Below are 11,151 nucleotides of genomic sequence, written 5' to 3' on the forward strand. Positions count from 1 at the left end.
GTATTTGTTCAAAACATCATACATGTTCGTCTCTCGTTTGGTGCATCTTTCCATAATGGAGTGATGAAATAAGAAAAGAAATATATTCCAGCGACACAAGCCTGTGCTGTATTGTAGAGAATAAGTTCAGTATCGAGTCGCGCTCGTCGACTCACCGCCCACCAGCTGCCAAATGACGTTGACGATGGCCACCCTAAGGGCGTAGGGGACGGGCGCCGCCTTGCCCGCCTGTTTCTTAAAGACCTCCACCAGCCACATTGCCTGCCGCTGCACGGCGTCCACCAGCCTGGATTTTCCCATTCCCAAGTCCCGCAGCTGCCGCAGCGAGAAGCGGCGGTTGTTCACCCAGATATCGTCATTGCTTGAAACGACGCCTAGAACAGTGAACGGTTCTTAGAGAGAGGAAGACAGGCAGGTAACAAAGACATACAACAATTAACACACTGTCCGAAACTCACCTAAAGCCTTTTCTTCCAGAAACATGAAGAGTTGCCATCCGGGTCTGTCGGTGAACTCTGGTCTGATGAAGGCGTCGCGCAATAGCCGAAAGTCATGCAGGAACACCATGATCTGCGTGCCCATCCTCCACCTGCGAACAGTGGCGGCAACAGTGAGCGAACAAACTTATTTCCTTAAGTGTGGGGAGAAGGTAGAGCAGGAATACAAGAGGCTGCCTTCGTTTCCTCTAATCAATTTTTAGATCCGTCCTGGAAATCCCTTTGAAGGGTTATCTCTTCGGGGCGGGCATTAAATACTATTTTTTTTACAGCAGAGGAGACAGTGCAAGGGCGTAAAAAAAAATAATGAAAAAAAAAGCCCGCTACCTTCTGCTCCTAAATAGAGTGGAGTGGCCAGAAAGAGAAATCAATTTCGGGTGGAGAGGTGTCCTGATACCCTCCTTTAAAGAGTTCAAGTCGTAGGTAGGAGGAAATACAGATGAGGGAAGATCGTTCCAGAGTTTACCAGCGTGAGAGATGAAAGAGTGAAGATGCTGGTTAACTCTTGCATAAGGGGTTTGGACAGTATAGGGATGAGCTTGATCAGAAAATCGTGTGAGGCGAGGCCGCAGGAGGGGGGAGGCATGCAGTTAGCAAGTTCAGAAGAGCAGTCAGCATGAAAATATCGATAGAAGACAGAAAGAGAGGCAACATCGCGACGGAATTTAAGAGGAAGTAGACTATCAGTAAGAGGAGGAGAGCTGTGTGAGTGGAACCCCCCACACGTGAGATGCAGGAGTATGTAGAAAGACACCTACCGAACGGGCGTGAGCTACTCCCGGTGAGGACATGGGAAGCGAGGAGGGTGCTGAAGCCCTTTAAAGACCCTTTCCATGTCCTCACTAACTGTTTCCCTTTTGTCTCATCAACACCAGAGAGCAGTTCAGCATGCTCTCAAAAGACAGTTCCTCTCTCTCTACACCACACTACATTCACACAACACACACACCTTTTCCCAAAATTCAAAATTCAAAATGGCTAACGAAAACATCGCCTCGGAGTCCCCGCCTGGGGGGGGACCATAAATTCCCCCAGGGAGGACGCCCCTTCTGGCTGCCGACTTGAGAGGTGTCCTGATAACTCCTCGAACCTCCTCCTTATCAATTTCTGGAACATTCGTGGTCTTCGTTCTAATTTTCATTCTGTGGAACACCATCTCTCCTCCTCTAAACCTCACCTTCTCTTCCTCACCGAAACACAGGTTGCTGAGGCTACTGACAGCAACCTTTACTCTGTTCCCTCCTTCAATCTCTATCCTAAATTTCAATCTAAAGCTGGATGTTGCGCCTACGTGCGCAACGACATCACTTGCTCTCGTGCCCACGACCTTGACTCTTCTGAATTTTCCACCATCTGGCTAAGACTTCATTGTCATTCTATTACTAAATACATATGTGTTGTTTATCTCTCGCCTAACTCTACTATGTAAAATTCTTTGACTATTTGAACTCTAAAGTGGAGCACATCTTGACTCACTCTCCCTTTGCTGAAATCTCCATCTTGGGAGATTTCAATGTTCGCCACCAGCTTTGGCTTTCATCCTCTTTCACTGACCAGCCTGGTAAACAAGCCTACCTACAACTTTGCTCTCCTCAACGACCTAAAGCAGTTGGTTCAGCACCCTACTCGTATTCCCGACCGTCTTGGAGACAGGCCCAACATTCTAGACCTCTTCCTTACCTCTAATCCTTCTGCTTATTCTGTCAAACTGTTCTCTCCGTTGGGCTCCTCCGATCATAACCTTATTTCTGTATCCTGTCCTATCGCTCCTGTACATCCTCTGGACCCACCGAAGAGGCGATGCTTCTGGTATTTTGCTTCAGCTCGGTGGGACGACCTGTGGATGTACTTTTCCGATTTCCCGTTTAATGATTACTGCTTCCAGGAGAGAGACCCCTCTGTGTGTGCTCAGCGCATCACAGAGGTGATTGTCTCTGGAATGGAGGCATATATTCCACGTACTTTCTCTACTCCTCATGCTAAAAAGCCTTGGTTTAATCATGCTTGTTCTCGTGCTACTAAAGATAGAGAGGCAGCTCACAAAAGGTTCCAGAGCCTTCGAACTCCCGCTAACTTTGATCTTTACATTTCAGCCCGGAATCGTGCCAAATCTATTCTCCGACTTACCAAAACTTCTTTCATTAATAGAAAATGTCAACACCTTGCTTCTTCTAATTCTTCCCGTGACTTCTGGCATCTAGCCAAAAAAATCTCCTCCAATTTCACTTCTTCCTCTTTCCCTCCTCTCCTTAACCCTGACGGCAGCACTGCCGTCTCATCTGTCTCTAAAGCTGAACTCTTCACTCAAACTTTCTGTAAGAACTCCACCCTGGACGATTCTGGGCATATTCCTAATACTCATCCCCTCTCTGACTCCTTTATGCCTGTTATTAAGATTCTTCCAAATGATGTTTTCTATGCCCTCTCTGGCCTCAACTCTCAGAAGGCTTATGGACCTGATGGAGTGCCTCCTATTGTCCTTAAAAACTGTGCTTCTGTGCTGACACCCTGCCTGGTCAAACTCTTTCTTCTCTGCCTATCAACATCTATTTTTCCTTCCTGCTGGAAGTATGCCTTTGTACAGCCTTTGCCTAAGAAGGGTGACCGTTCCAATCCCTCAAACTACCGCCCAATAGCTTTACTTTCATGTCTATCTAAAGCTTTTGAATCAATCCTTAACCGGAAGATTCAAAAGCACCTTTCCACTTCTGACCTTCTATCTGATCGCCAGTATGGATTCCGCAAGGGGGGTTCTACTGGCGATCTTCTTGCTCTCTTAACTGACTCTTGGTCATCATCTCTTAGCCGTTTCGGTGAAACTTTCTCTGCTGCACTAGACATATCGAAAGCCTTCGATAGAGTCTGGCACCAGTCTTTGCTTTCTAAAGTGCCTTCTTTCGGATTCTATCCCTCTCTCTGTTCCTTTATCTCCAGTTTCCTTTCCGGCCGTTCTATCTCTGCGGTGGTAGACGGTCACTGCTCTTCCCCTAAACCTATCAACAGTGGCGTTCCACAGGGCTCTGTCCTATCACCCACTCTCTTTATGTTATTCATCAATGATCTTCTTTCCATAACAAACTGTCCTGTTCACTCATACGTCGACGACTCCACTCTGCATTATTCAACTTCTTTCAATAGAAGACCCTCTCAACAGGAAGTACACGACTCCAGACTGGAGGCTGCAGAACGCTTAACCTCAGACCTTGCTATCATTTCCGATTGGGGCAGAAGGAACCTTGTGTCCTTCAATGCCTCGAAAACTCAATTTCTCCACCTATCAACTCGACACAATCTTCCAAACACCTATCCCCTATTCTTCGACAACACTCAGCTGTCACCGTCTTCAACACTAAACATCCTCGGTCTATCCTTAACTCAAAATCTCAACTGGAAACTTCATATCTCCTCTCTCGCTAAATCAGCTTCCTCGAGGTTGGGCGTTCTGTATTGTCTCCGCCAGTTCTTCTCCCCGCGCAGTTGCTATCCATATACAGGGGCCTTGTCCACCCTCGTATGGAGTATGCATCTCACGTGTGGGGAGGCTCCACTCACACAGCTCTTCTGGACAGAGTGGAGTCTAAGACTCTTCATCTCATCAGCTCTCCTCCTCCTACTGATAGTCTTCTACCTCTTAAATTCTGCCGCGATGTTGCCTCTCTTTCTATCTTCTATCGATGTTTCCACGCTGACTGCTCTTCTGAACTTGCTAACTGCATGCCTCCCCCCCTCCCGCGGCCCCGCTGCACACGACTTTCTACTCATGCTCATCCCTATACTGTCCAAACCCCTTATGCAAGAGTTAACCAGCATCTTCACTCTTTCATCCCTCACGCTGGTAAACTCTGGAACAATCTTCCTTCATCTGTATTTCCTCCTGCCTACGACTTGAACTCTTTCAAAAGGAGGGTATCAGGACACCTCTCCTCTCAAAATTGACCTTTCTTTCGTCCACCTCTTTTGATTCTTTTTTGGGAGCAGTGAGTAGCGGGCTTTTTTTTATTATTGTTTTCTTTTTTGTGTGCCCTTGAGCTGTCTCCTTTGTTGTAAAAAAAAAAAATTACTACTATCATTACTACCATTAGTAGTAGTAGTAGTAGTAGTAGTAGTAGCCCTAGTTGGAGCTGGAATACGAGAGTCTGCCTGTGATTCCTCTACTCAGTTGTTAGATACGTCCTGGAGATCCCTTTACAGTGTTATCTCCTCGGGGTAGACGATAACTTACTACTTCTACTACTTCTACTACTACTAATTCTACTGCTGCTACTACTACTACTACTACTACTACTGCTACTAGTACTACTACTACTACTACTACTACTACTGCTACTACTACTACTACTACTACTACTATAGTAAGACTCATCTTAAAGCCGAATGGCTTAAAACTACCCACATGCTGTCCAGAAGACCACCTATCAACCCGGACTCTAGATTCTAGGATTAAATATGAGCTCCGGGAGGGCAGCATGAGCCAATGCAAGATGGCGCCACTATAAACATTCGCCTGCGCCAGAACGGGCTGGGGCGACCATCACGACCCACCGGGAAGAAGCCTTGGACCGACCATCAGGATCCACCGGGTAGAAGCCTACCGGCGCAACAGGCCAAGACTTAAAAAAAAAGAAAAAAAAAGAAGAAAAAAAAGGACAACAGTGTCAAGGGCCACACCCTAGAGGCACACGTCTCCGCCTACGAGTGCAGCTCGGATATCGGGAGAGTTGACTGTCCCGGCTAAGTGTAGGTATCACTTTGGCCTGTAGTGTACACAAAATGACCTTTGTGTTGGTTATTCGTTTTGCGACGATAGTGATGACTACTCTGTACTGAGTCTGTTTAGTGTGTGCTGATGGCGGTCTTGTTACTTTATAGGTTTGACCGCTTCTGAATAAAGGGAGCGAGTTCTACGCAGCGTGTGTCAGGCACCTTCATCCCACCAAGGCGCTGACGGCGCCTACACTGCTATATTACCACGACCTGTAACCACTGCCCTTCTTCCACACGTGCTTATACCTACCCCCTTCTCCACACCTCTCAACACACACACTTACAGGTATATGTCGCCGTGCTTCTTGTTTAGGCTTCTCAGGTGGTCCTTGAAGGTGGGTCCAGGAAGCGGCACATAACCCACGAGCGGCAGCCCCCACCTACCTGTGGCCGCGGGAAAGGGGGGGAAGGCAAACGTGAATGGATGGCCCCACATCATAAATTACTTTACAAATTAAAGCAAATAGGTATTGACGGTCAAGTAAACCAATGGATCGCGAATTGGTTGAGCAACAGACAACAAAGAGTAGTGATTGACGGATTTAACTCAGAGTGGGCGCCGGTCACTAGTGGCGTCCCTCAGGGCTCGGTTCTTGGCCCAGTGCTCTTCATTATTTACATCAACGACGTGGATGTTGGACTCAATAATCGCATTAGTAAATTTGCAGACGACACAAAAATTGGTAACTCGGTTCTCACTGACGAAGACAGGCAAAGCCTCCAAGAGGATTTGCACAAAATTTCAGCTTGGTCGGATAAATGGGAGATGCCCTTAAACGTAGACAAGTGCCAGGTCCTTCAAGTTGGAACGATGAATAAGAAGTTCGGTTACGAAATGCGCGGCGTTAAACTCAAAAGCGTTCAATGCGTCAAGGACTTGGGGGTCAAAATCGCGTCAAATCTCAAATTCTCACAGCAATGCATCGATGCAGCAAATAAAGCGAACAGAATGTTGGGCTTCATTAAAAGAAACTTTTTATTCAAGAATAAAAATGTAATACTTCCGCTCTACAATAGTTTAGTCAGACCCCACTTGGAATATGCGGTACAGTTTTGGTCTCCCCACCATGCAAAGGACATTGCTAAATTAGAAGGTGTTCAGCGTCGGGCAACGAAAATGATCCCTTCCTTGCGCAACAAATCCTACGAAGAAAGGCTTTCCACCCTTAACATGTTCTCTCTTGAGAAACGTCGCCTCCGAGGAAAACTGATCGAATGTTTTAAAATACTTAATGGTTTCACGAATGTAGACAGATCAACATTGTTTATGATCGATGACACTTTGCGCACGAGGAACAAAGGCGTAAAACTCAGATGTAGACAATTAAATTCAAACTGCACCAAATTTTTCTTCACCAACGTTGCAGTGCGAGAATGGAATAAGCTTCCACCGTCAGTGGTCCAGTGTAACACGATTGACTCCTTCAAAAAAAAGCTCGACCGTCACTTCCTTCAACTTAATATCAACTAGAGTAGAAATGCAACGTTTTGGAGCCTTCTGATTACTGTAAAATCACTTAGGTTTAAGGACAGACCACCTAGTCTGGACCATGGGGTCTGTGTGGTCTGATTTTCTATGTAAATCTCTCTCTCTCTCTCTCTCTCTCTCTCTCTCTCTCTCTCTCTCTCTCTCTCTCTCTCTCTCTCTCTCTCTCTCTCTCTCTCTCTCTCTCTCTCTCTCTCTCTCTATCTATCTATCTATCTATCTATCTTACACACACACACACACACACACACACAGGGTGGGAGTGAGGAATGTGAAGTCATAAGAACATAAGAACATAAGAACGTAGGAGTCTGCAAGAAGCCCCACCTAATATCGCTGTCCATGAATTTATCTAATCTATTTTTGAATGTGACAATTGTATTGGCACTCACCACATGACTGCTAAGCCTATTCCACTCATCCACCACTCTGTTAGTAAACCAATTTTTGCCTATGTCCCTGTTGAATCTGAATTTATCCAGTTTAAACCCATTACTTTGTGTCCTACCCGGTTCTCTTACCAACAAAACCTTATGAATATCCCCCATATTTAAGCCCTTCATCCATTTATAAACCTCGATCATGTCTCCACGCACCCTTCGCCTTTCTAGAGAATGCAAGTTTAACTGTTTGAGTCTTTCCTCGTATGGCAAGTTTCTCAACCCCTGAATCATCTTAGTCATCCTCCTCTGCTCCGATTCCAACATTTTGATATCCATTCTATAGTAATTAAGGTGACCAGAAGTGAACCGCATAGTCAAGATGAGGTCTAACTAATGCTAAATATAGTTTGAGGAAGACTTCGGCGCTTCTGTTGCTTACATACGTCGTCGATTTTGCATGAACTGGGAACACCCACGGCCCCACTCAGCACAATACAGAGAGATAGGGGACGAGCAGTCTAGTGTGTAAGTCTGTGATTACCATTAATCTTACACTGCACTTACCAGGAGGGTACTCGGAGGGCTTCTTCAGGGCCTTCCACAGCAGCAGCAGCAACACCCCCAGCAACACCACCTCCACCAGCATCGCGCCCCGGAGCTACGGCAGCAGCACCTCAGCAGCAGTACAAAAATGATCTTGCTTGTAGCTGTGGTCGAGGCTCTAGAAAGGATGTTATAACTATTTCTGTTACCAAAGTTTCTACACCAAGCCAGTAAATAATATGATAAAATAATCGCTCACTTGTAACTGCTTGTCTTGGTTTTGACAGTTTGAGGTAGCATACCCCAACGAAACCTATGTTGAAGATTTGATGTAGAATTACAGAGAGAGAGAGAGAGAGAGAGAGAGAGAGAGAGAGAGAGAGAGACGTAGTAACTATGTACTAACTTGGAAAGATGAAGGCTACTGAGTGAGATTCAGAGTAGGGAAGACTGGTAAGGGTACGGCAACATCAGCACAGAAGTGTTACGCGGACTGTCGGACGTATGACAACTAAACACACGCAACAAATAATATAGAACACACCGAACCGTGTAGGATCGGGCAACATGATCTTTCAAAAAAAAGAATGGGATGGTGGAAGCCAATAACTTATTTAAAGATCTGTAGCCCAATACACAATACTATTACGTGATTTTATTCCTGACAGATCATACAAAATTTTTTCCCAGTGGCATCACGGACTAGCTGGTCTGTCCTTCAGTATCTGATTATCATACAGAGGCAAATACTCACGATTACAACGCACTTTCGGCAATTAATAAAATCATACTTTCCCCCAACCAGTAAGAGGCAGTAAATTGGGACAAAATTCTTCAAAATTTACTTTATGAAACTTTATATTGATGCAAAAAAAGAATAAGTTGAAAATTAGACTGTCCGGAATAGGAATTCTTATCACTCTTTTGACCCTAACCGTAAAAGCCAGTGGATTAGGGACTGTCATTTTTACTTACATATTCAATAAAATAATAGAATTTAGTTATCATAATCTAAGACTTTTTATATTGTTGATTGCTTATGATATACAACATCGTGTTTTCCTTTACAACAATCTCGCATTAGCAATACTATTACCTTAGGCCCCAGTCATTCATTCCACGGCCACCTTTGTCACGACAGGGCCCTTTTCACGCCGTGGACGGCGTGAAATGTTCATGGTACTCAATGGACGCGTTCAGATATGCCGACCTTACCCCGTCTCGACTTGACGGCGACACCCCTGTTTGGCGGGCTTCCTCTCTTGCCTCTCGTGGAGGGGAGTCACTCACTCATGCTCTTGGTGATAAAATGTTTTTATACTAGTTACCTTAACTCACACAGTGTATATACAAGATAGACGATTTTACTTAACACAATTAAACGCAGCAGTGATTGTTGGCCAGATCTGCTGAATTAAAAAAAAAAACAAGATTAACATATTCATTGGAAAGTCGTAAATTGAGTTGATTTATATATGGCTTTTAAATGATGGGGTTCATAAAGACGATTTATATAACTATGTAGTGCATTGAAATATGATGTTAGAACACAACAATAGGTTTAAGTTGGAGACATTTATGCTCAGGAAAGAGATAAATAAAAGAATGATTCGGACGAGTAGTATTAATAAAGCAGAAATGTAACTGGTTCAGATCAGATTGAAGGCTTTAAGAGTAGGTTAGATAGTTTAATGAACAGAACGGAATTTGCTAAATTAATGATTTTCAGGAGCTACCATGTGTCGGTCGCCTTGTAGTTTATATACATCCTTGAGAATCTTTATATATATGTATATATATATATATATATATATATATATATATATATATATATATATATATATATATATATATATACACATATATATATATATATATATATATATATATATATATATATATATATATATATATATATATATATATATATATATATATATATATGTGTATATATATATATATATATATATATATATATATATATATATATATATATATATATATATATATATATATATATATATATATATATATATATATATATATATATATATATATATATATAGATATATATATATATAGATATGTATATGTATATAGATATATATGTATATGTATATATATATATAGATATATATATATATATATATATATATATATATATATATATATATATTATGGCAGGGCATGAGCGCACTGGTGGGATAACGACACTTATTTGTGCACAGCTAGGGACGTAGGCGGTGGCTGAGTGGTTAGCGTGCGGGCCTGGCATTCACGGCGCCGTGGACAACGTCGGTTCGAATCCCCATTAACCCGGACTCTAGAAGAAACCGTCCAAGTGAATCAAGAATGAGTTCCGTTGGGCAGCATGAGCCAAGCATAACTGGCGCCACTATAAAAAAAAATTGCCTGCGCCATGACAGGCATGGGCCGATTACCATCCAGGCCCCTGAAGAAAGCCTACCGTCCCTACAGGCCGAGATGAAAAAAAAAAAAAAAAAAAGACAAACTACTTCACATTTACCGCCCACAGTTCACCGGCCGCTGGACCTCAGATGACTGCAAGGGGAAGGTCTGCCTATCTGACACAAGCGTGTTCAAGTCTCAATGGAATACAAGCATGGCGGTGAAACAAAGGCAAACGGGGAGAGCGTGGTCTTGAATTTGAAAAGAGCAGAAAACTGAAACATTTTTGGGTGTTGCTGCTTTTCCATGGACTCTACCTCACCCCTCCCTGTGGCCTCTACCCAAAAGGTAAATATCAGCATGTTATTGATCATCATTATAGCTGTTTGTATAACCTATTATTCGTATTAAATTCAGAAACACTGACGCAAGTCCGAGTCAATAATCAACTGGTAGGTAATACACTTAGATGAAAAGAATGAAACAAGAAACGAATATCATAATTTAAGGGAGGCTGTTCCTGAAAGTGGAAATAATTATTAGATAATACTAATCGTTGCTTCGAGGCCAGAGTCAAGGAAACGGTCGGAACGATCGGTGCTGGAGGCTCGCTGTCGCTGGACTGATGTTTCTAAATAATGATAATATACAGCTGTACTGAGTTTTTTTTTATAATAATAAGCCACTGGGCTGATGTATCTAAATAATTATAATATCCGGCTGTATACTGGGGGTTTTCGAGTTTTTTTTTTTTTTTCAAACTGTAAAAAGCCACTGGACTGATGTTTCTAAATAATGATAACATCCGGCTGTACTGAGGTTTTTTAATGATAATGAGCCGCTGGAATGATGTGTTTTTAATGATAATAAGCCGCTGGACTGAAGTTATTAAATGACAAGCCGCTGGACTGATGTTTCTAAAAATAATAACATCCGGCTGTACTGAGGTTTTTAATGATAATAACGACAGAAATTCAAAGTTATCGTTAAAACTGTTATATATTGATAGTTTTCGCTCTTTTTTGGTATAGTTATCGGTCAGTAACTACGAAATGCAATGCGCTGAGTA

General features: G+C 43.0%; 1 protein-coding gene across 2 annotated transcripts in view; it reads right to left on the reverse strand.

Moving 5' to 3' along the window:
• Positions 1–7,883, reverse strand: part of LOC127007502 (cytochrome P450 2L1-like) — a 31,421-nt gene extending 23,538 nt beyond the window's left edge. The window contains exons 1-4 of one of the 2 annotated variants that reach the window (XM_050878600.1): positions 7,695–7,882; positions 5,546–5,645; positions 459–589; positions 156–374 (exon numbers count right to left, since the gene is read on the reverse strand). In XM_050878600.1, the coding sequence (XP_050734557.1) occupies positions 156–374; positions 459–589; positions 5,546–5,645; positions 7,695–7,776 (532 nt within the window). In that variant the 5' untranslated portion in view covers positions 7,777–7,882. Of the gene's footprint in view, positions 1–155; positions 375–458; positions 590–5,545; positions 5,646–7,694 lie in introns of both variants that reach the window. The other variant, XM_050878604.1, reaches the window with a different exon arrangement.
• Between the last annotated feature and the right edge of the window lie 3,268 nt (positions 7,884–11,151).

The sequence above is a fragment of the Eriocheir sinensis genome, chromosome 35, assembly GCF_024679095.1.
Source record: "Eriocheir sinensis breed Jianghai 21 chromosome 35, ASM2467909v1, whole genome shotgun sequence".
Classification (NCBI taxonomy): Eukaryota; Metazoa; Arthropoda; class Malacostraca; order Decapoda; family Varunidae; genus Eriocheir; species Eriocheir sinensis.